General features: G+C 63.7%; 4 protein-coding genes across 4 annotated transcripts; 2 read left to right on the top strand and 2 right to left on the bottom strand.

Moving 5' to 3' along the window:
• Nucleotides 1-216: 216 nt before the first annotated feature.
• Nucleotides 217-1170, top strand: LRRC55 (leucine rich repeat containing 55). The gene is made up of 2 exons (XM_058828074.1): nucleotides 217-853; nucleotides 935-1170. Exons 1-2 carry the CDS (start codon nucleotides 244-246, stop codon nucleotides 1168-1170), a joined length of 846 nt encoding a protein of 281 aa, XP_058684057.1. The 5' UTR covers nucleotides 217-243.
• Nucleotides 1171-6007: 4837 nt separating this feature from the next.
• Nucleotides 6008-7475, bottom strand: APLNR (apelin receptor). Its single transcript, XM_058847413.1, has one exon. The coding sequence runs from the start codon at nucleotides 7361-7363 to the stop codon at nucleotides 6248-6250; it is 1116 nt and encodes a 371-aa protein (XP_058703396.1). The 5' UTR covers nucleotides 7364-7475; the 3' UTR covers nucleotides 6008-6247.
• Nucleotides 7476-9983: 2508 nt separating this feature from the next.
• Nucleotides 9984-14170, bottom strand: P2RX3 (purinergic receptor P2X 3). Its single transcript, XM_058850068.1, has 12 exons — nucleotides 13902-14170; nucleotides 12992-13127; nucleotides 12838-12909; nucleotides 12699-12765; nucleotides 12210-12303; nucleotides 12051-12128; nucleotides 11727-11868; nucleotides 11075-11205; nucleotides 10886-10979; nucleotides 10744-10809; nucleotides 10487-10564; nucleotides 9984-10378 (listed from the first exon to the last, which is right to left on the bottom strand). Exons 1-12 carry the CDS (start codon nucleotides 14039-14041, stop codon nucleotides 10256-10258), a joined length of 1221 nt encoding a protein of 406 aa, XP_058706051.1. The 5' UTR covers nucleotides 14042-14170; the 3' UTR covers nucleotides 9984-10255.
• A 657-nt stretch (nucleotides 14171-14827) lies between these two features.
• Nucleotides 14828-21194, top strand: SSRP1 (structure specific recognition protein 1). Its single transcript, XM_058862918.1, has 17 exons — nucleotides 14828-14977; nucleotides 15409-15567; nucleotides 15767-15952; nucleotides 16118-16223; nucleotides 16699-16889; nucleotides 16966-17196; nucleotides 17286-17389; nucleotides 17500-17628; nucleotides 17791-18012; nucleotides 18096-18168; nucleotides 18579-18717; nucleotides 18811-18856; nucleotides 19352-19475; nucleotides 19851-20021; nucleotides 20261-20343; nucleotides 20460-20640; nucleotides 20885-21194. The coding sequence occupies exons 2-17, from the start codon at nucleotides 15514-15516 to the stop codon at nucleotides 20951-20953; spliced, it is 2109 nt and encodes a 702-aa protein (XP_058718901.1). The 5' UTR covers nucleotides 14828-14977; nucleotides 15409-15513; the 3' UTR covers nucleotides 20954-21194.
• Nucleotides 21195-21530: the final 336 nt, after the last annotated feature.

Below are 21530 nucleotides of genomic sequence, written 5' to 3'. Positions count from 1 at the left end.
GGGCGTGTGGCCGGCTCGGCTTTCCCCCGTCCTCTCGCTCGCAGGCAGCCGGTGACGGCCCGACGCCGGCCCCGCCGGAGCCCCCGGAGGGCTTAGCGTCGCCCCCCGGATGCCGCCGGGATGCCGGGAACGTCGCTGTGACCGCCGCGAACCCGGCCCCGCGGCCGGCCGCCGGCAGCCCTCGGCGTGAACGGGCGGGCGGGATGGCCCCCGGCGCCCGGTGAGGGCCGCGGCCACGAGGCCATGCTGCTGGGCCCCTGGCTGCTGGCGGCGGCGGCGGCGGTGGCGGCGGCGGGCGCGGGCTGCCCGGTGCTGTGCAGCTGCCGCGGGCAGGCGGTGGACTGCAGCGGGCAGCGGCTCTTCTCCGTGCCCCCCGAGCTGCCGCTGGACACCGGCAACCTGAGCCTGGCCCACAACCGCATCGCCAGCATCCCGCCGGGCTACCTGGGCTGCTACGGGCAGCTGCGCGCCCTCGACCTGCGCAACAACTCGCTGGCGGCGCTGCCGGCCGGGCTGTTCCGCGGCGCCCGGCGCCTGGCGCACCTGGACCTCAGCTACAACAACTTCAGCCTGGTGCCCGCCGACATGTTCCGCGAGGCCAGCGCGCTGCTGCGCCTCGACCTCAGCCACAACCCGGGGCTGCGCCGCGTCCACCCCCAGGCCTTCCGCGGCCTGGCCCAGCTGCGCGAGCTGGACCTCAGCTACGGCGGCCTGGCCGCCCTCAGCCTCGACGCCCTGGAGGGGCTGCCCGGCCTCGTGGGGCTGCGCCTGGGGGGAAACCCCTGGCTCTGCGGTTGTGCCATGGAGCCCCTCCTCAAGTGGCTGCGGGGGCGCATCCAGCGCTGCTCCTCGGGTAGGTGCTGCCGGGACCCCCCCGCGCCCCGTCCCGCCCGGGGGCCGGTGGCCGGGCTGACGCCATCCCTCCGTCCCGCAGATTCGCAGCAGGCGGAGTGCTGGGCTCCCCCGGAGGTGGCGGGGGCCCCGCTGCTGTCGCTGACAGAGGAGAGCTTCCAGGCCTGCCACCTCACGCTGACCCTCGACGACTATCTCTTCATCGCCTTTGTTGGCTTTGTCGTCTCCATCGCCTCGGTGGCCACCAACTTCCTGCTGGGCATCACGGCCAACTGCTGCCACCGCTGGAGCAAGGCCAGCGAGGACGAGGATGTTTAGGGACCGCCGCCGCCACCACCGCCAATAGACCCCCGCCCCGGCCATCCCCGGCCCGGCCGCCCCCGCGGGGACACCAGACTGTGCCTTGTCCGCGTCCCCTCCTGCCGCCCCCCGCGCCGGGGTGGCCCTCGAGACGCCGGGGACGCCAGGGGACAGCCCTGCTTCCTTTTGCCCCAAAGTGGGGAGTTTTTGCACCCCCCCCATCACCGTGAGCTTGGACCCCCTCCTGTGCTGTTCCCACTGCCCAGGACTGGTTGAGGCAGCGATTTGGGAATCCCCTGGGAACCCCCCACCTCTGCCTGGGAGAGACAAAGTGTGTGTGTCTTGGGGACCACAGCCACTCTCCTGGGGGCATCGAGGAAATCCCTGCTTTCAGCCCCAAAACAGCACCCTGGAGCCCCCCAAATCCTGCACATACTCTCCAGCCTCCCCAAAAATCCAAGGGGGCAGGAAGCGCTGCTGACACCCAGCTCGCTACCACTGTTCCAGGGCGTGCCTGCACCTTGCTGGTGACACCGGGGTGTGCTGGGACAGCAATGGGACCACCGAGTGGGATGGGCTGTGACATCTCCAAGGAATGGGATCTCCCAGGGATGGCACCTTCCAGGGATGGCATCTCCCTCCTCTTCGGGGCCAAGCTGGGCACCAGCACTGCCCACCCTGGGGGAGGTTTGGGAGGTGGAAGGAGTTCTAAGAAAGGGCAAAAAAAGAAAAAAAAAAGCAGAAAGCCAACGACCCCCTGTCCAGCTGGGATGGCCATGTCCCCAGTGCCTGTGTCACCTGTCCCTAGTGACTGTGTCACCCTGTCACCATGGGAGCAGATCAGGTGGGGAGTGGGGGCTCAGGGCTGGGGTCACCCAGGGATTGCTTTGTCCCTTCCCCTGTCCCCCATGGAGGCTGAGTGCATGGGGAGGGGGGTTTGGTTTAACCGCAACCCACCCCAAAAGGGCTCCAGCTGCACCCCAGCCCCAGCGCTGCCCCCAGGAAAGGGAACCTGGCCTCTGCCTTCTCTATTTTGTCTGGGTTTTTATTATTTTCCTTTTGGTGAGTCCAAGAACACCCCTGCTCCACACCCTCTGCACCCCCCACAACTCCTGCACCCCTGGACCAGCCACACGGGCATGGAGCATCCACCTGCATCCCACCAGCTCCTTCCTCTGCCTCACCCTCATCCTCTTCTTTTTGTATTTATATTTATGTTTTATTTTCCTTTTGTTTCTCCTTGTCTTTTGATTTTATTGTTTCTCTATTCCTTTCCTTTCCTTTCCTTTCCTTTCCTTTCCTTTCCTTTCCTTTCCTTTCCTTTCCTTTCCTTTCCTTTCCTTTCCTTTCCTTTCCTTTCCTTTCCTTTCCTTTCCTTTCCTTTCCTTTCCTTTCCTTTCCTTTCCTTTCCTTTCCTTCTTCTATCTTAAATTTTCTCCTTTTCTTTTCTTTTCTTTTCTTTTCTTTTCTTTTCTTTTCTTTTCTTTTCTTTTCTTTTCTTTTCTTTTCTTTTCTTTTCTTTTCTTTTCTTTTCTTTTCTTTTCTTTTCTTTTCTTTTCTTTTCCTTTTCCTTTTCCTTTTCTTTTTCTTTTTCTTTTTCTTTTTCTTTTTCTTTTTCTTTTTTCTCTCTTCTCCCCCAACCCCGCTCTTTGTACGTTTTGTAACCGCGGGTTTTGTACCACGGGGCACTTTTTCAGCGCCAAACCTCGACAATAAAGAGTGTCAGCGCAGCCGAGGCCGGGACACGCGTGTGGCGGGGGGGACACGGTGTATGTGTGACAGGGACATGTGTGTGACAGACACCCGGGTGCGTGCAGCGGGCACAGGCGATGTCCCACTCCCTTCTGTCCCTGCAGAAGGCATCAGCCGTGCTTTTCCCTCCAGCGCTTCCTGTTATTCCTCCGGCAGCATCTCCCGGCCCCTGTGGGGCCCAGCTGTGGCTGCCGGGTCACCTCCGCGTCCCCCCCTCCCCGGGACCCCCTCCGGCGGGCGGGGGGACGCGGGGCCGGTCCCGCCTGGCCGGAGCCCAGAGGTCGGGCAGCAGCTGTGCCGCGTCCGGCCGCGCCGGCAGCTCCGGGGGAGCGATGGGAGCAGAGGACGGACAGTGGCTCCCGGGGCACCCCTAAACCCTGACATTGCCCTGCGTGTCCATACATCCAGCCATCCATCCCTCTTTCCCTTCCTCCCAATCCATCCATCCATCCATCCATCCATCCATCCATCCATCCAATCCCACCTCCCATCCTAAACCTCCCCCACCCACCCAAACTGCCCCCCAACTTTTCCATCCCTTTTTCTCTCTCTGTCCCTTCCTCAGTCCTGCAGGGTCACACAGGGCCCACAGGACCTTTGGGGGTCCCCTCACAATGGGCGGGATGGGGGAGATTGGACCGGCCCCCCAAGGGGTGTCGGGTGGGTCACCCAGGGCTTGGCACGGTGGGAAGACACTGAGGCAGGGACCCCCCCGAAATGCCACCCCCGACGGCCACCGCTCCCGCCCCACAGTGACAAAAGGTTCTGAGCCCTGGATGTGGTGCCAAAGCTTTCCCGCGGCTTTGGCAAATCCGAGTTTTCCCGGCACAAACGGGAGCTGCAGCCCCCCACCTACACGGTCCCCCCCCCCCCCCCGCCCCGTTTGCCTTGGGGCGGGAGGTGTGAAGGAGCCCGAGCCGGGCTGTAAACACGGAGACCACTTCAAAGGGGACGCCCGGCGACATCCTTAGCACCACCAGATTATTTCGGCACCCCCGGGCGGGATGCGAGGCGGGGGGAGGTTGGAGGGGATGAACATCCCGTTTGGCAACTTGGAAAAGCGGGGGGGGAGGGGGGGAGCTGTCCCCCCATCCCCATCCTTGTCTCAGTTCCTGTCCCTGGTGCATCCATCCTCCCCAAAGCCCACTTTTGCTCCCTGTGCGGAACAATCTGTTTTCCCAGTGTCACATTCCTGCCACCACGATTTGGGGACCCACGGACGTGCCCGCCGGGAACTGCAGCGTCCTCAGGGCATCACATTATGGAGTTTGAGGGTCCCCAGGCTCCCTGAGTATCACACCCAGCCCCCACTCCCCAGCCATCCTTCCCAAGGATGCTCCCCATCCCCCCGTGCCCCCTGTCCCCCCTCTATCTTCCCTCCTCATCTTCCCCAGGCACTCTCAGGAAGGCAACACCTTCCTTATCTTCTTCCGACGGGTGGTCCGGCCCTGCTGCCCCCACCCCCAGCCCCGGCCTTGTTATTTTCTGGAGCGTCCCTGCATATCTCCCCAGAGACTCCTCAGCTAAACATTTCCCTCCTGGAAGGGAAAGGGAAATCTCCAAGACGCGGATAGAAAGTCTGCAGCTCCGTCTCCGCTGGCCGGGCGCCTGCGGCCGTTTCCGCGCCCGGCGGCTCAGCCGGGAGGGGGGGAAGCAACAAAGCCGACACCCCCATAGTGTGGGGTATTTGGGGGTGGTGGAGGGATGGAGGGAGAGAGGGAGAGATGGAGAGAGGCAGGGAAAGGAGGATGGTGGGATGGAGGGATGGGCAAAGGGAGGGAGAGAAGGGAAAAATCATAGAATCATCAGGGTTGGAAGAGACCTTTAAGATCAAGTCCAAACATCAACCCAGCACTGCCCCTGTAACCCCAAAACCATTAACCCGTGGGTGGGTGGGTGGATGGATGGATGGATGGATGGATGGATGGATGGATGGATGGATGGGACTGTTGGACTGATGGATGGACAGCTGGATTGACAGATGGATGAGAGTTATCCAGGGGTCTCTCCAAGCTGAGGGAGCCTGGATGGCACTGGAATGTAAACACAATTTGGGACATGTCCCTGGATGCAACATTCCCATTCCTCAAGCTCCTCCAGCCCTTAGACCAAATCAGATCCATGTGGAAACTCCCCAAAACCCTCAAGGAGGCTCTCACCCCTCCAGGTGGGGTGTTGTGCAGTCCCCAGCCCCCTGGCCTCCCCCTCCATTCCCTTTCTCTGGACAAAGGACTGTCCCCACACAGGGAGACCTCGGGCAGTGGCCCCCAAACACGGTGGGGCCGGCAGGAAGGCGGAGGCAGCTCCCCCGACGGGAAGCATCCCAAGGAACCCAGTAATGATCCCGCATCCTTTCCAAGAGAGAACAAAGGCTGAGGAGACAGGATAGTTCATCACCGATAAATGAAGGATGTAAATAGCAAATAGGGGGAAGATTTATTTCGAGCAGAGCCTCAGGAAGCAGCGGGGGCTGGGGTGGGGGGGAAATGGGACAGGAGCCATTTGGTGGCTCATCCAAATCCTGGTTGGGGTGAGCCGGGGTCCTGCCCGGTGCCCAAAGCCCCCATCAGCGTCCAGAGGGTCCTGTGTTCCTCTTCATACCCAGAGGGTCCCTTGTCCCCATCCACACCCGGGGGGTCCCATGTCCCCATCCCTTTTTAGTTTGGGTGTTTCACAGCACCAGGTCCCGTTTTCACACCCAGGTGAGTCACGCGGGGCTCGTCCCAGCCTCAGATAAGGATAAAAGCCCCAAAATGGGATTTGGTGGGACAGTGCTGCTGCCTGATACAATCACAGCTGGGGGACTAGGGCGGGCAGGTGCCCACCCCACGGGGTCAAACACCCCCATCCCAGTGCTGCAGTGCTCCAAAGGGTTGGAATGGAGGTTTTCCTGCACTTCCCAAAGTGTTGCTGAGGAAGAGTCCAGGAGAATCTGTCCCAGGCCGAGCCCCCCCAGTAGTGTACACACCCCCCCCCCACACACACACTCTGCACCCTCGCTCACAGATGCCCTAAAACCCAGCCGTACCCCCACCCCCCCCATCCTCCCTCCCACCACATCCCCCCGGCCCCCCGAGGGAACTGAGCACACCCTGCTCCTTTTTTAAACAAAATTCATTTATTTGTAATAAAACACAAAGCCCTGGGGATGCCGGGGAAGCCGCCCCTGCCTGAGCCCCCCAGGGGCTCCTCCCCGGCTGTGCCTCAGTTTCCCCTTCCCGCGAGCAGGGCTTTCCAGCGGCGGATCCCCAAAGCAAGCCAGGCTTTGGGGTGAGGCGGAGGTGGGGGGGGATCCCCCCGAGTAGACCAGCTCGGGGGGCGCCGGGGGCGGTCCGGGAGGGGCTCAGGCACGGAAGAGCGTCTCCTGGGTGGCGGGGTCCAGCTTGCCCCCTGGGCCGGGGCCCCCCTTGCCACCAGGGGGGTGGCTGTGGCCCGAGGAGTAGCTGGCGGAACGCTCGGGGCCGGGGCCGGGGGTCCGGCAGCAGAGGAGGGCAGCGCAGGCGTGGCGGAAGCGGGGGTCGAAGAAGGCGTAGAGGAAGGGGTTGAGGCAGCTGTTGATGTAGGCGATGCCGGTGCAGTAGGGATGGAGGTTGTTGAGGAAGGTGTGGAGGGTGCAGGACCAGGGCAACACCTCCAGGTCCATCAGCACGTACAGGGTCTTGACCAGGTGGAAGGGCAGCCAGCAGCCCCCGAAGGCGGCCACCAGCACCGTGATGATGGTGAGGAGGCGCTTGCGCTTGCGGGGACCCTCGGCCCGCTCCCGGCGGAAATGAGTGGCCACGGTGCGGGCGATGAAGAAGTAGCAGGTCAGCATCACGGCGAAGGGAGCCACGAAGCCCAGGGCGGTGGAGGAGAGCCCCAGCCCCACCTCCCAGGCGCCCTCAGTCCCCTGCGCCGCCAGGTCCCCGTAGTCCATGTAGCAGGTGATCTTGGTGTCCCCGCCGAGGGCGGCCGCCCGCCGCAGCACCAGGGCGGGCAGGGCCAGCAGGGCCGCCAGCAGCCACAGGGCCACAGTGGCCACCAGCCCGCTGACCCGCGAGCGCAGCTTGGCGGTGGCCAGCGGCCGGACGATGGCCAGGTAGCGGTCGAAGCTGAGGCCGGTCAGGCAGAAGACGCTGGCGTACATGTTGACGAACACCAGGTAGCTGCTGACCTTGCAGGCGGCCGTGCCGAAGGGCCAGTGGTAGCCCAGCCAGGCGTAGGCGGCCCAGAGGGGCAGGGTGACCACGAAGGTGAGGTCGGCCACGGCCAGGTTGGCGATGAAGGTGTCGGCCGAGCGCCGGCGGTCGCGGCCGCCCTTGAAGACGGTCCAGAGCACCAGCCCGTTGCCGGTGGTGCCCAGCAGGAAGACCAGCAGGTAGATGGTGGGCAGCAGGGCCAGCGAGGGGCCCCACTCCGTGTACTCGCAGTCCGTATCGTTGTCGAAGCCGTAGGTGTAGGCGTCCGTCGCCTCCTCCATCCCGGCGCTGGGCTCCGCTCCGCTCAGCTCATCCCGGGCTCACCCGCTCCTCCGGCCCCTGAGCCGCCCGCGAATCCCACCGCGTTACCTCCCCTTCCTCCTCCTCCTCCTCCTCCCAGCCCTCCTCCCGGAGGGGACGGACAGGACCGGGCAGGAGGCAGGGCCGGGGGGCGCCCCCGTGGGAAACTTCACAGCTCCCCCCACCTCCATCTGGCTCCTGCCCGGGGGGTTTTACCGAGCTCTCACCCGCCTGTCAACCCCCGAGATAACCCCGGCCCCGCCACGCCCGGGGGGCTCGGTCGCCCACCACGGTGGCGTGCGGTGCTGAGGTCAGGGCGGCAGCGCTGGAGAGCTCGGGAACGGGGGGGCTTCAGTCAGCATTTGGGGTTTCACCTCAGGGCGCCGCATTCAGCGCCGGGGTGTCACACATCGGGGCAGCATTTCGCATGGGCAGTGTCACATCGGGCACTTGGCAGCGGGGGGGTGTCGCAGTGGGGGGGTGGTGTCACACTGGGGGGGTCGCACTGGTGACGGGGGAGGGTGTGCTTTTGGCATTTTGCATTTGGTACTCGGGATTCTCCGTTTTGCTCCCAGCTTTGCCTCACTGTGCACACAGTGGTGGCTCCGCGGGGTCCCCCAGCACCGGGGCCCCGCTTTGAGCGCAACATGCCGAGGAGATTTATACATTTTAAAAAAATCCTGGACGGGGAGGGTGGTTCTGGGACCCCCCACGCTGTAAAAAGACCATTTCAGGGCAGCAGCTGCGGCAGGACCGGCTGCCACCGGAGCTCTCGGTGTATCCCAGCTCCGCGGGTTGCTCATGGAGCCGGACGCGGCAGCGCTGAGCCAAGAAAGAACAAACTTCGCCCCACCCCACAAATAAATATTGGGGGGAGGGGGAGGGAAGCCCCCCGCGGTGGTGGGGCCGTGGTCTGGGGTCGTGCCATTGGGACTGAACTCTCACAGTTCCAGCTCTGGGGAAAAGAACCAAAGAAGCCGAGCGGGACTTTGCAGAGTGAGATCTGAAGAGCCCCAAGTCCCCCGGGACACACAGCGGGGTCCGGGCTGGGGCTGAAGGGGGGGATTCAGCACGGGACAGGCTGTGGGAAGGGGCAGGTTTAACACCCGAGTGAAGCAACAGAGACTGGAGGGGGGCACAGAGCCCCCCGGGACCCTCCACCAGCTCAGTGGAGCCCTTCTACCAGCAAAGAGGCGTAAAGGAGGGGTTGTGGGGGCAATTCAGTGGATGAAATAGGGGGCGAGAGCTCACAGGGGTCTCCAAAATGAGACAGAGTGGTGTAGGGAGTAAAGGGGCTGGTCAATGGGGGTGCAGGTTAGGGGGGCTCAGAGGTGGGGGCACAGCAGCACCAAACCAGACACCCAGAGCTTCAGCGTCAGCCAGGAGAACAAACCAGGGCTTTATCAGGCTGCAGATAAGGAATGATCCCGTATCTCGGCGCGGGGACAGCCGGCTTGTGGGGAGAGAGGTATTAAACCCCAAAACTGCTCCAACTGGTGGCAGAACTGCGAGAGTGCCCAGTTCCGGTTCAAATCCCAAATTGGAATGACGAAGGGCCGGAACCCCTCCAGTGCCCAGTGCAGACACTCGAGCCTTTCTGCTAATTAGCAGCATTAACGGGGAAACACCAGTACTGCTAATGAGCCCCCCGGGATCGCGGCGAGGCTCCCCGGGCTGCTCTCGCCCTGGCCGAAGCCCCTCTAATGAGCAGGACTGCTAATGAGCAGTTCTATTAATGGCTATTAATAACAATGCCAGCTATCTCTGTCCTAATTGGAACACAGCACAAGTATCCCTTTCCAGGGGAACACATGAATCCGTTTCCAGTCTCTTCCCTCTCCAAAAACTGCGGGTTGAGTGTCCCAGTCACCCCCTCGCTGTCCTGGAAGCTGCGGTGGCTCGGCCTCGGTGCCACCCGGGGGTCCCATTGGTCTCAGCGCTGGGGAAGGACCCCCCCCAGGCTGGGTTTGTGGAGGCCACGGGTGGTGGGTGGGTGGCCAAGGCTGGCTGATAAGGAATCCGTGTGCCTGATAAGGAGCCCCGCTATCTGCAATGGGGGGAGGGCAGGAGCCGCTCCCCCTGCGGGGCGGGGGCTGCCCTGGGCACCAGCGAGGGGCTCTGGGACCCTTGTTCATCATTCCCGGGACTTGGCACCAGCAGCTCCCGTTGGGAATCAGCCAGACCTCACAGCATCCCCACTGGCTCTGCAGGGGGATTGGGGTGGGAGCCCCCACGGGATGGGATGAGGAGCCAGACCCCCACTCCGAGCAGGAAGGGCAGCGCTTGACCCTGCACGAGGAGAAATCCGGAGACTTCCTCTGAATCCAGCAGTTACTCACATCCGACCGAGGAAGTGACACCCTAGGGCACAACTCCTGTCCCTCTGTGCCCTCTTCCACGGGCAGCGCTGTGGGCACAGCGCTCCTCCTGTCGGCAGCTCCCCCTGCAGTGTCCCCCTTCCCAGGGACAGCACCCTTACCCCTCTTCCCCCTGCTCCCGCACCCCAACTCTGCCCGTCAGCCTCCCCAAGACCGCCCCACGGCCCCCCCCAAGGCTGGACACGAGTGGGTGCTGCGAGCCACGGGTTTATTGGGGGTGGAGGGGAGCGCAGCCCCTCGGCGTGGGGTGGTGAGCACAGGGAGGTGCTGGGGGGGCACCCTGTGGGCAAGGGACAGGACTGGGGCACCCCGTATGGGCGCTGGGGACACTGGGATGTACTGGGACAACCCGGGGTGGGCGCTGCGGACGGTCAGATGCTGATGGGGCTCACAGGGGGAAGGAACACTGGAGACTGGTCCCGGTGAGTCCCTCACCAGGCAGGGCTGCCCCACAGTGGGGGGGACAGGCGGGCGGCTGCCCCACAGCCCCCGGGGCTAGAGGCCGAGGGAGAAGGTGCCCGAGTCGGTGGATTGCTTGTCCCGGGAGCAGGCCCCCAGTGCTCCGGGGGGACACGCCGTGGGGCTGGCAGGGGTGGCGGGCACGCCAGCCTCTGACACCTGTGGGGCAGGGGACGGGCACTGGGTGAGTCGCTGCATCCGTGGGGGGCCAATCGAGCCCCCCGGAGGTGTCCCCATCCCCCGGCATCCCAGCACCCCATGTCTGACCTCCTCGAACTTGCGGGCCTTGTAGTGCTCAGCGCCCTTGAGGAAGTTGAGCAGGATGATGTCGCACAGCACCGTGCCCTGGGGGCGGCAGCGTTGGGGTGAGGGGTCCCGCGCTGCGGAGCACCCTCAGGACCCCATGGAGCCAGGTTGCTGTCACCCTGCAGCTGTGCCGTGTCCCCATGCCCCATGGACATGGGATTGCCCCTTCTGCCCTGGGAGGTGTCCCTGCTCTGGGGCTGAGAACACCCACAACTCACCACACCAATGGAGGTGAAAGCAGCCACCGTGTTGATGAGGGTGGGGACGATGCCAAACTTCCCAGCCTGGGGGTGCAGAGCCCTTGTTGGCCGGAGACCCCAACCCCCCTGCGACCCCCCGAGTCCCCGGCCCCACACGTACGCTGCCGTACACCAGGACATCAAAGCGGATCCCAAAGGCCTTGATGAGGGTGCGGCGCTCAGAGCCGTCGGGCCAGCGGTAATATCTGGCGTGCCTGTGGGGACACGGGGACATGGGGATGTGGGGACATGGGGACAGGAGCCATGCCAGGCAGTACACACCCCTGTTCCATGTGTGCCCTGGCCATACCTGAAGTTGTATCCAGGGGCAGGGGTCCGGGCCAGGCTGTCCAGGCGGGTGAAGGAGTATCGGGGCAGGCAGCGTTCCCAGGCCTGGTCCAGGTCACACACCCACCCGATCTTGATCCCCAGCACCCCCCCCTGCCCCAGCCCTGCATCAGCACCATGGACCCTGGCCCCATGGCACCAAGTCCTCAGTTTCACAGTCCTGCATCCCATGGCTCCGTGTCCCATGAACCCATATCCCACAGTCTCATCTCCCCAAGCTCCACATCCCCCTGCACCCCATGTCTCAAATCTCCATGTCTGTACATCCCATGTCCCACATCCCAGACCCCATGCACCCACATCCATGTCCCTGTGTCAAGCCCCACATCCTCATTCTGTGTCCTGTACTCCTGTATTCTGTCTTGTTCCCAACATCCCTCACCCCTGCATCCCCCCATGTTATACAAACTCTTGTCCCCATTGTCCATGTCCTCATGCCACCACCCCAAATCCCCCCATCACCATCCCATGTCCCTTGTCCCCATGTCCACATCCCGTGTCTGTGTCCCCAAGTCCCACGTCCCCATGCCCTTACATCCCACCTGTTTGTACCCTTATGTCCCCACACCCACCCCATTCTCCCCCCCTCCCATGTCCCCTGTGTCCCCGCTCACGGTGGCAGCCAGCACAGGGAAGTCCTGCCCAGCCAGACGTGCCACATCCCCCAGGCGCAGGATGGGGCACAGGGGCTGCAGCTGTGGGTGGAAGCGACACCGGCCCAGCTCCGCCCCACTGCCAGGGGGTGGCAGGTTGGTCCTGGGGACACAGGGGGACACGGGGGACATGGGGGGATGTGCTATCAGGCAGCAGTCTGGGGTTCATGGAGCCCCATCCCAGTGTCCTCCCACCATGCTGTGCCTGTGTCCCCCTGTCCCTGTGTTACCCCATCCCCCTGTCCTCATGTCCCCCTGTGTCCCCCCGTGTCTTGTGCCACTCACTTCTCAAAGCCAAAGAGTGGGAAGCGGATGCTGTTCTTGATGAGGAGGGTGAAGTTCTCAGCTTCCAGCATGACAGGGCTAGAATAAAGGGGGTGACACTGGGGACACAGAAGGGGGCATGTCCCCTGCTCCTCCCTCTGTCCCCCTGACCCCACTTACACGTCAACGGTGTCCACCTCGGACGGGCACCAACCCTGGATCTCACAGGTGCGCAGGGTCGAGTTGTAGGGGACGCAGCGCCCTGTCAGCATCCCTGGGACCCCTAACCCCTGTCAGCACACCTGGAACCTCGGAGCCCTGAACTCTGTCAGCACCCCTGGGACCCCTGTACTCCCGTCAGTACCCCCGGGGGCACCCCTGAGAGCCCAGACCCCCCGTCAGCACCCCTGGGACCCCCGGACCGCTGTCAGCACCCTCGGGAGCACCCCTGAGACCCCAGATTCCCGTCATCACTCCTGGGACCCCCGGACCGCCGTCGGCACCCTTGGGACTCTGAACCCCAGCTCCCCCCAGACCTCCAGCTGCCGCATCAGAACCCCAGGACCCCCCAGTTCCCTGAGCCCACCAAGGGTCCCTCACTCCTGCCCCGGTGGCTCTGCCCGGTCCCTCCAGCCCCCCCAGCCCCCGTTCCCACCAGGGTCTCCTCACCGTTGCTCGTGCCCGGGCTCATCTCCCGGCAATCCCGGTCCGCCGAGCAGTGGAACGCGGCTTCGCTCTGCGGGGCGGGGGTCAGCGGACGGGGGGCTCATCGAGGGGTCCCCCCGAGCGCCCCCTGCCCCCCCCGCACCTCCGGGCACACGCCCTGCGCCTGCTCCTCGGTCCGGATCTGCTTGGTGACCACCACGAACACCGAGGTGCCCTGAGGGACGTCGCTGTCACACGACCCGTCCGGGGGGGTGGCCCCGCGCCCCTCAGCGACCCCTCCGGTCCCCGGTCCTCACCTGCGGGGGCGTGACGTAGTCGGCCGTGTCCATCACCTGCCCCGCGTAGCGCCCCACGCCCTTCACCTTGGTGACCACGGAGGACTCGATGGCGGTGTCCCGCACCTGGTACGCTTTCTCATGGAGGAACACCCAGCTGGGACAGCACCGCGGGTGACGCTGGGGACAGCCACCCCCGGACACCACCGGCACCTCCCGGCACCCCCCGGAGCTGCCCGGAGCTGTCAGCACCAGCGGCTGCCCGTCCCCGACAGCCGCTCGTCATCCCTCCGCCGGTGGCTGCTGTCACCCCCCGGGAGCAGTCGGGGACAGGGACCCCCTTCTGTCATCCCCTGGGGCCGAGCGGCTTCTCGGGTGTCACCCTCACTGTCCCCTTCCCGTCATCCACCCGAGATGCCCTCCTGGCTGTCCCCCTTGTGTCACCCGTCACGACACCTTGCTGTCCCCATCATGTCACCTGCGCTGCCACCCTCCTGTCATCCGCACCGGCACGCTCTCCGGCTGTCCCCCTTGTGTCACCCGCACCGACATCCTCTGTCCCTTGTCCTTGTCAAGCGGCACACTCTCCTGGCCATCCCCATCGTGTCACCTGCTCCGGCACACCTGAATTCCCAGCACTGACACATTTTGTCACCCGCTCTCCCGTCCCTCCTCTGCTCCATCACCCCCTACTCCTGGTCTGGCCACCACACACCGCCGCCCGGGCATCCCCTCGCTGTGACCCCGCTGCCACACGCCGTCATCCTCCATCACCCTTGTCACCCCCGGGTGTCATCTGCAGCAGCAAGTGGGAGTCACCGCGCTGCCGCGGTGCCGGGAAGAGGGTTCAGCGGTGTCCCGAGGGATGTCCCGGGCCAGGGTGTCCCAGAGGTGCCCGGGGGTTGTCCCGGCGGCTGCCAGGGGGGCTCACCCGACGAAGTAGGCGAGGATGAGGAGCTGGACGCCGCGGTTGACGACGCCCACCACCCAGCTCTTCACCACCACCGACTTGGTGGTCTCGTAGGAGAAGAAGTCGCTCACCCAGCGGGTGCCGGAGCGCAGGAGGGACATGGGCAGCGCGAGAGGCGGCCGGCCACGGGGTTACGGGCAGGGCTGCGGGCAGGGCAGCGGCGGGCAGGGCTGCGGGAACGGAGGGCGATGCGGGAAGGGCAGGGCAGAGATGCGGGCAGTGAGCGGGGATGCGGGCAGGGCAGGGGGCGGGCGAGGGTGCCGGCAGGGTGTGGGCAGCACCCGCAGGGGTGCGGGCAGCGAGGGCGGTGAGGGCGGGCGGGCGGAGGCGGGGGCAGGGCGGGGGCCGGGGGCGGGGGCACGGCCCGGTGGGACGGGAGGGGTCGTCCCCCCTTCCTGGGGGGATGGAGGGGGTGCAGCCGCCGTCCTTTCCGGGGGTCCCTGTAGTGGGGAGCCCCAAATGGGGGATCCATTCTGAGACCGGGGAGCCCCGCGTTGGGGTGCACGTGGGGGATGCGCCCCAGACTGGGGATGCCTGGTTCGTGGGGGACACCCCCGCAGGGGAGCACGAGGAGGGTGTCCCCTGCGTGCGCTTTCGGGGGTGCCCCGCTCTGGGCCGCCCCATTGTCCAGTTCCAACACTTTGGGGCACCCCGGGTTTGGGGGGGGGGGGGGGGTGGGGGGGTGGTCCCCACACGAGGTGACGTCACGGGGCTCGTCCCGCGCTGGCCAATAGGGTGCCTCCCCCCTACTCTCTATGGTTCTGGGCGGGGCAGAGCGGCGGGCCGGGGGGCGGGGTCCCGGCCGCTCTAGCCCCGCCCCCGCCGCCTCTGTGGGCGGGGTCGTCCGGAGCGCTGCGGTGCCGCCCGCGGTGCGGCGGCGAGCGCGGCACGGCCCCGCCCCGTCGCCAGGGGGCGCTCGCGCGGACCGGCGCCATGGCGGAAGTCCGCGTGACTTCCGGCGGCGGTGGCGGCGGCTCCGCGCGGTTCGCGCTGCGCAGGCGGGAAAAGCGGCGGCGGCGGCGCCGCGGAGGGGCCGGGTGGGTTTGCCCGAGGGATGGGGAATGTTTGAATCTCGCGGGGGAGAAGCCGGAGTCAGGGGAGGCCGGGCTGGGGTGGGGGAACAGGCCTGAGATGTGAGCAGGCTCGGGGCGAGGGGGCAGGCCTGGGGTTGGGGGGAGGCCCGGGCGGCGCTTGGGAGCTGAGGCCCGGAAGGAATTCGCGGGTGCTGTGTCTGGTTTGGGGTGCGGAGAGGGAGGGGAAGAGCCGGGCTGGGGGATTCGAGAGGTGCGATGACACAGCGGTGGCCGAGGGGTGCAGGAAGGGCTGGCTCTGGGGCCGCGGCACATCTGGGGAAGGGAGCGAGAGGGGCCGGGCGTCGCCCCCATCGGTGAGTCCGGTGCCCCCCGAGAGGCTGCGGCCGGGGCTGGGGGTGGGAGTTTGGTCCGGCTCACCCGCTGTCCTCCCGCAGGTGCCGGGACTGACTCCTCTGCCCTGCCCCGGGCATGCCAGGCTGAGGGGGCTGCTGAACCCGCCCTGAGCTCGTCCCCGTCCCCTCCCGCACCCCGCAGCCGCCATGGCCGATACGCTGGAGTTCAACGAGATCTACCAGGAGGTGAAGGGGTCCATGGTAAGCGAGGGGACATGGGGATGGCCCCAGGGGCACTTCCAGGGTTGGGGTGTAGATGTGGGAGCAAATGCTGTATGATGAGGAGAGTGTGGGGGATGAAGCTGTGGCTGCTTGGTGGTGCTGCTGCTGGAGGCCTGCACCCAACGGGGCCGTGGTGGCTCCATGGGACGGAGTCCCCTCATGCCCAGCTCTCCCACAGAATGATGGGCGGCTGCGGCTGAGCCGGCAGGGTGTCATCTTCAAGAACAGCAAGACAGGGAAGGTGGACAACATCCAGGCCTCAGAACTGGCCGAGGGCGTGTGGCGGCGCGTGGCGCTGGGGCACGGCCTCAAGCTGCTCACCAAGAACGGCCACGTCTACAAGTATGACGGGTTCCGGGAGTCGGTGAGTTCCTGTTCCCTGCTGCCACTCTCCCGGATCCAGCTGTGCTCCCTGCCAGCCCCAGAACAGCTCTGTCCCCTGAATCTCCATGCCCAGGGGCTGTGTCTGACTTGGGGCTCTGGGCACTGGTGGTTCCTGATGGTCTTCCCTCTCTCTTACCCAACCCAGGAATTTGACAAGCTCTCAGATTTCTTCAAGGCCCACTATTGCCTGGAGCTCATGGAGAAGGATCTGTGTGTGAAGGGCTGGAACTGGGGCACAGTGAGGTTTGGAGGTGAGTTCCAATGGCAGCCTGAGGCCATGGGGTGAGATGTTCCTACCAGTGTGGTTGTTCTGCTCCCCCAGCCATTCCCTTAGGAACAGCTGCTTTCTAGGGATGTCCTCAGGGACAGTGAGGACATTTAACATCTCAGGAGAGCAGGAGGGCCCTGAATCCCAGGGGTCCGTGCTTGGTGTGAAATCTGCACCTGTGTGGCAGAGCTGCTGTTCTTAAGGGAGTCTGGGGAGCTGGTGGATGTGCCTCCAGCACAAGGACACATGGGGTCAGACAGCTCCTTTTTGTGTGTTTCTGATCAGTGCCAATTTCCATGGATGCAGCTGGAAGGGAGAAAGCCTGGAGATTTTGGAGGGTGGGAATGCAGAGAGCATCTGAGAGCAGAGGCACTGCTGGATTTTGGAGACGAGCGAGACTGTGTCTGGAGATGGGGTTTGTGGGGCACAGCTGTGAGCTGGCTGTGATGTCCCCGCAGGGCAGCTGCTGTCCTTCGACATCGGGGAGCAGCCGGTGTTCGAGATTCCGCTCAGCAACGTGTCCCAGTGCACCACGGGCAAGAACGAGGTGACGCTGGAGTTCCACCAGAACGACGATGCCGAGGTGTCGCTCATGGAGGTCCGGTTCTACGTGCCACCCACCCAGGAGGACGGTGTGGACCCCGTGGAGGTGCGTTGGGCTGGCAGGAGGGTGGGGGCCAGCAGCGAGGGACCCTTTGGGACCTCTCTGACCTCTTCCCTTGTAGGCCTTCGCCCAGAACGTGCTGTCCAAGGCAGACGTGATCCAGGCCACCGGTGATGCCATCTGCATCTTCCGGGAGCTGCAGTGCCTGACGCCGCGCGGGCGCTACGACATCCGCATCTACCCCACCTTCCTGCACCTGCACGGCAAGACCTTCGACTACAAGATCCCCTACACCACCGTGCTGCGCCTCTTCCTGCTCCCGCACAAGGACCAGCGCCAGATGTTCTTCGTGGTGAGTGGGAATGGCTCAGCCCTCCCCTGGAAGGGCATTAGGGGTGGTTCAGGAGGGTTTTGTGTCTTCACCTCCTCTTCTCTTTCCAGATCAGCCTGGACCCCCCGATAAAGCAAGGCCAGACCCGCTACCACTTCCTGATCCTGCTCTTCTCCAAGGATGAGGATATCTCCCTGACCCTCAACATGAATGAGTGAGCTCTTCTGATGCCACACCGCTTCCCAGACCCCTCCCTGGATCCTGAGGGAGGTACTTACTCCCCCGGACTCAGTTCTCACCTCTGCCCTCCTTCCCTCCACACAGGGAGGAGGTGGAGAAGCGCTTCGAGGGGCGGCTCACCAAGAACATGTCGGGGTCCCTCTACGAGATGGTCAGCCGGGTGATGAAGGCGCTGGTGAACCGCAAGATCACCGTGCCTGGAAATTTCCAGGGGTGAGTGATTGCAGGGCCAGTCCCTCTCTTTTCACCTCATTCCCATGGCCAGGAAGGGGAAGGGTCTCTCTGTGTGATTCGTGCCGGGGAGCAGGGCCTGTCTGCCAGGGCTGTGCATGGGGAGGGTGTTTGTCCCCATGGATAGCAGTGTTTGTCCTGCAGACACTCCGGAGCCCAGTGCATCACCTGCTCCTACAAGGCCAGCTCGGGGCTGCTGTACCCGCTGGAGAGGGGCTTCATCTACGTTCACAAGCCCCCCGTGCACATCCGCTTCGATGAGATCTCCTTCGTCAACTTTGCCCGAGGCACCACCACCACCCGCTCCTTCGACTTTGAGATCGAGACCAAGCAGGGCACCCAGTACACCTTCAGCAGCATCGAGAGGTGGGTGTGGGCTGTGGGGCCAGCCTGGCTGTGCCCACCAGAGCTCCCCAGCACCCCTGGCCTGACCGTGCCCTCTTCCACAGGGAGGAGTACGGGAAGCTCTTTGACTTTGTCAATGCCAAGAAGCTGAACATCAAGAACCGGGGGCTGAAGGAGGTATCCGCCACATGGGGCAGGGCTCGCACCCACTGGTGCAAGCACTGCCTTCTCCCACAATCTGTCTGCTTTTCCCTCCTTTTTTCACCTCTCTTTTCTCTCCTTGCCCTTGTAGAGGAAAAAGGTCCGTGCGATATCCCTTCCTCTTTGTCCTCCTCCTCCTCCTCCTGGTGCAGGTTTCCTGTGCATGGCTGTGGTGGTCTCTGACTAACCCAGTAACCCCAGCGTGGTGTGAAAGGGCCCCCCTAACCCCCATAACTGCTCTGCCCCTCTCTCCGGGGCCCTGAGGGGGGAAGGAGGGGACATAGCCATGTCTGTCCCCTGCCCTGTGCATGCCCAGGGCCGTGCTCACCCAGGGCTGTGTTCCAGAGAGAGACACAGGGAGCGGCTCTCATCCCACCTCTCCACAGGGAATGAAGCAGAGCTATGATGAATATGCCGACTCTGATGAGGACCAGCACGATGCCTACTTGGAGAGGATGAAAGAGGAGGGCAAGATCCGGGAGGAGAATGCCAATGACAGCAGTGATGGCTCTGGAGAGGAGACAGGTGAGGGCTGGGGCTGCGAGGGGCTGCCTGTGGTGCTCCAGCTCCTGCTCCCTGTGATGATCCAAAGCACTGAGCACTTGCTTTCTCCTCCAGATGAGTCCTTCAACCCTGGAGAAGAGGATGATGATGTGGCTGAAGAGTGAGTAGAGGCCAGGCAGGTCTCTATCCAAAAGCCCCGTAGGAAGGTGGTGTTCTAGGGCTGTGTGAGCATTGAGAGATGCTCACAGCATGACTGGGATCACCTAGATTTGGGACTGTACAGCCCTGGATTTGGGAAGGGTGGGCAGCTGGGGCAGTTCTGGGCTCTCTTCATTGTGATGGCATTAGGCAGTATGAGAGAGTTCTGGAAGGGCTCCTGGGGAGGCTTTGGCTGCACTTTTCAGGAAAGAGGACAGTTGGGAAGCGGGTTAGAGCCCCAGGCAGGGGTGAGGATGGGGGGGAGATGTGGGGAGAGCTTGAAGCTGAGCCCTGGCACCATGAGAGCTCCAAATATCCAGGAAGCAGAACACAATGAGCTGTGTTCGTGGAAGGCCGCTCCCTTGAGGGCTGTTAACGGGAGTGGAGCAGCTCCAGCCCAGGAAGCCTCAGGGCTGTGGTGTCTGGGAGCAGCTCTGAGGCTGATGCCCCCATGCAGGTTTGACAGCAATGCCTCAGCCAGTTCCTCCAGCGGTGATGGCGACAGCGACCGTGAGGACAAGAAGCCGGCCAAGAAGGCCAAGATCGTCAAGGACCGCAAGCCCCGCAAGAAGCAGCCGGAGGTGAGGGGCTGCTGTAGGAGCAGGACGAGCTCGTGGAGTGGGATCAGGAGGGTCACAGCCCCAGCTGAGCTGCCTCACCTCAGCCCCTGCAGCACTCACCAGTGTGCTGACCAGAGCTGTTGTCCAGGCCTGGCGTCACTGCCTCTAGATGTGTCCAGGCTGAGCCTCTCCCAAGGGCGTGATGTTCCCATGCCCAGCCTATCCTGGTTGTTGCTGGGCTGTTCAGCAGCCTGACCCCCAGGCAGCTGTGTCCCACCAGCCCCTCTCCCAGGGCTGCAGCTGGATTGCTGGGGGGTGCAGAAGTGAGCAGAGCCTAGTCCTGAGGTGTTGGGTCAGGGGTGCACTGAGATTCCATGAGTGTTCTCCACCTCGCAGAGCAAGAAGGGGAAGGACCCCAACGCTCCCAAGCGCCCAATGTCAGCCTACATGCTCTGGCTGAATGCCAGCCGGGAGAAGATCAAGTCAGACCACCCTGGCATCAGCATCACTGATCTGTCCAAGAAGGCTGGGGAGCTCTGGAAGGCCATGTCCAAGGAGAAGAAGGAGGTGAGGGTTGGGAGGCCCAGGGCAGAGCTGGGCCTGGTACAGGAGGGGAGACTGGATATGGAAGACCCTTCCTTGCTCTTGGGGGCCTGGAACTGCACAGATGGGGAATTGGGAAGGGTTGAGGACATCCTTGGGCTGGTGGGCTTGGTGATCAGAAGTGGGAGCAGGGTGGGGTGCAGGTGGGTGCTGGAGGATGGTGGAGGAGGGGCAGCCTCGCTGACCCTGTGCTCTGGCTGCAGGAGTGGGATCGGAAGGCGGAAGATGCCAGGCGGGACTACGAGAAGGCCATGAAGGAATACAGCAAGGCTGACAGCCACAGGGGGTGAGTATGCTGGCAAGGGGCTGGCAGGGCTTGGCCCCCCAAAATGGGCTGTTCCCAGGGCCAGTGTGCTGCCAGCCAGGTAATGCAGCTCCTCTCCGCTCTGCCCACCTGCGCAGGGAGAGGTCAAAGAAGAAGAAGAAGAAACAGGAGAAGCAGGTGAAGGGGAAAGGGGACAAGAAAGGCACCACCTCCAAGTCCTCATCCTCCAAGTCCCCAGCTAAGGGCATGAGCGACAGCTTCAAGAGCAAGGAATTTGTGTCCAGCGATGAGAGCTCCTCTGCAGAGAGCAAGAAGGAGGTGGGGGTCACAACTGGTCCCTCGTCCCTGAGGAACAACTGGGATGGTCGTAGTCCCTCTTCCTTGGGGAACATTGTGGTGGTTTCTGCTGGAGAGGCTGGGTCCTTGTAGTACCTTATGTTTGTGGTACTTGGACACCTCTTGCAGTGTCCCCAGGTCACCACCATCGCCCTATTCCCTCTGTCGTGGGGATACTGCCCTGCCTTCATTGTCCCCTGCTGACCTCTTTGTCCCCTGCCTGCAGGACTCGGAGGATGAGGGAGCTGCCAGCCCTCCCCCCAGCTCAGAGGACTCTGCATCCGGCTCGGATTAGCCCCATCCCAGCAGGCTCCAGGCTGGATCCCAGGTCGGGAGAGAACTGGGCGGGCCGGCCCCATGGCAGGGATCAGGGTCCCAGGCTCTGGATGGCTCCCACCTGGGAGCAGGGCCAGGTTCCCCTGTCCCCCAGCACCCCGTGGTGGCAGGAGGTGCCAGAGGCTCCTCAGTCCCGCACATTTGTATCCCATCAACTTATTTTTTCTAAACACTTGGGTTTCTCTCCTTTTCTTTCCTTCCCTTGATGTTTTTTTTTTTGGTGTTGTTTTTTTGTATTTTGGGTCTGTTGACATGGCAACTCGGGTTGAATAAAAAAAAAAACCCACTGATGGTGTTTGTGTGGGTGTGGGGCTGGCTCCCCCATCCCTCCTTCCTTCCTGCAGCCATCCGGGAGCTTGTTCCCCTCCTTGAACGGCTTCCAGGGCTGACTTCATTCTCTCCCCACCCTCCATTAGCGGCCCCCAGCCCCTGCTCAGCCATCAGGGCTCCTAATTACAGCCCCTCGCTCGATCCTGATGCCATTTGGGGGATTTTCTACCTCCCTCATGAGGGGGTTGATCCGATTAAGACCTGTT

This window comes from Poecile atricapillus, chromosome 1, assembly GCF_030490865.1.
Source record: "Poecile atricapillus isolate bPoeAtr1 chromosome 1, bPoeAtr1.hap1, whole genome shotgun sequence".
NCBI classification, from domain to species: Eukaryota; Metazoa; Chordata; class Aves; order Passeriformes; family Paridae; genus Poecile; species Poecile atricapillus.
This window is presented reverse-complemented; position numbering and strand designations above follow the sequence as displayed.

What these genes read in the sequence shown, in the direction of transcription:
- SSRP1 (XM_058862918.1), top strand. Translation starts at nt 15,514, where the DNA reads ATGGCCGATACGCTGGAGTTCAACGAGATCTACCAGGAGGTGAAGGGG. An exon ending in AGCGCCAGATGTTCTTCGTG is followed by an intron (nt 17,197 to 17,285) that starts GTGAGTGGGAAT and finishes TTCTCTTTCCAG; the next exon opens with ATCAGCCTGGACCCCCCGAT. An exon ending in TGTCCAAGGAGAAGAAGGAG is followed by an intron (nt 20,022 to 20,260) that starts GTGAGGGTTGGG and finishes CTCTGGCTGCAG; the next exon opens with GAGTGGGATCGGAAGGCGGA.
- APLNR (XM_058847413.1), bottom strand. Translation starts at nt 7,363, where the DNA reads ATGGAGGAGGCGACGGACGCCTACACCTACGGCTTCGACAACGATACG.
- P2RX3 (XM_058850068.1), bottom strand. Translation starts at nt 14,041, where the DNA reads ATGTCCCTCCTGCGCTCCGGCACCCGCTGGGTGAGCGACTTCTTCTCC. An exon ending in CTTTCACCTCCATTGGTGTG is followed by an intron (nt 10,565 to 10,743) that starts GTGAGTTGTGGG and finishes TGCCGCCCCCAG; the next exon opens with GGCACGGTGCTGTGCGACAT. An exon ending in AGGCCCGCAAGTTCGAGGAG is followed by an intron (nt 10,379 to 10,486) that starts GTCAGACATGGG and finishes CCTGCCCCACAG; the next exon opens with GTGTCAGAGGCTGGCGTGCC.
- LRRC55 (XM_058828074.1), top strand. Translation starts at nt 244, where the DNA reads ATGCTGCTGGGCCCCTGGCTGCTGGCGGCGGCGGCGGCGGTGGCGGCG. An exon ending in CATCCAGCGCTGCTCCTCGG is followed by an intron (nt 854 to 934) that starts GTAGGTGCTGCC and finishes TCCGTCCCGCAG; the next exon opens with ATTCGCAGCAGGCGGAGTGC.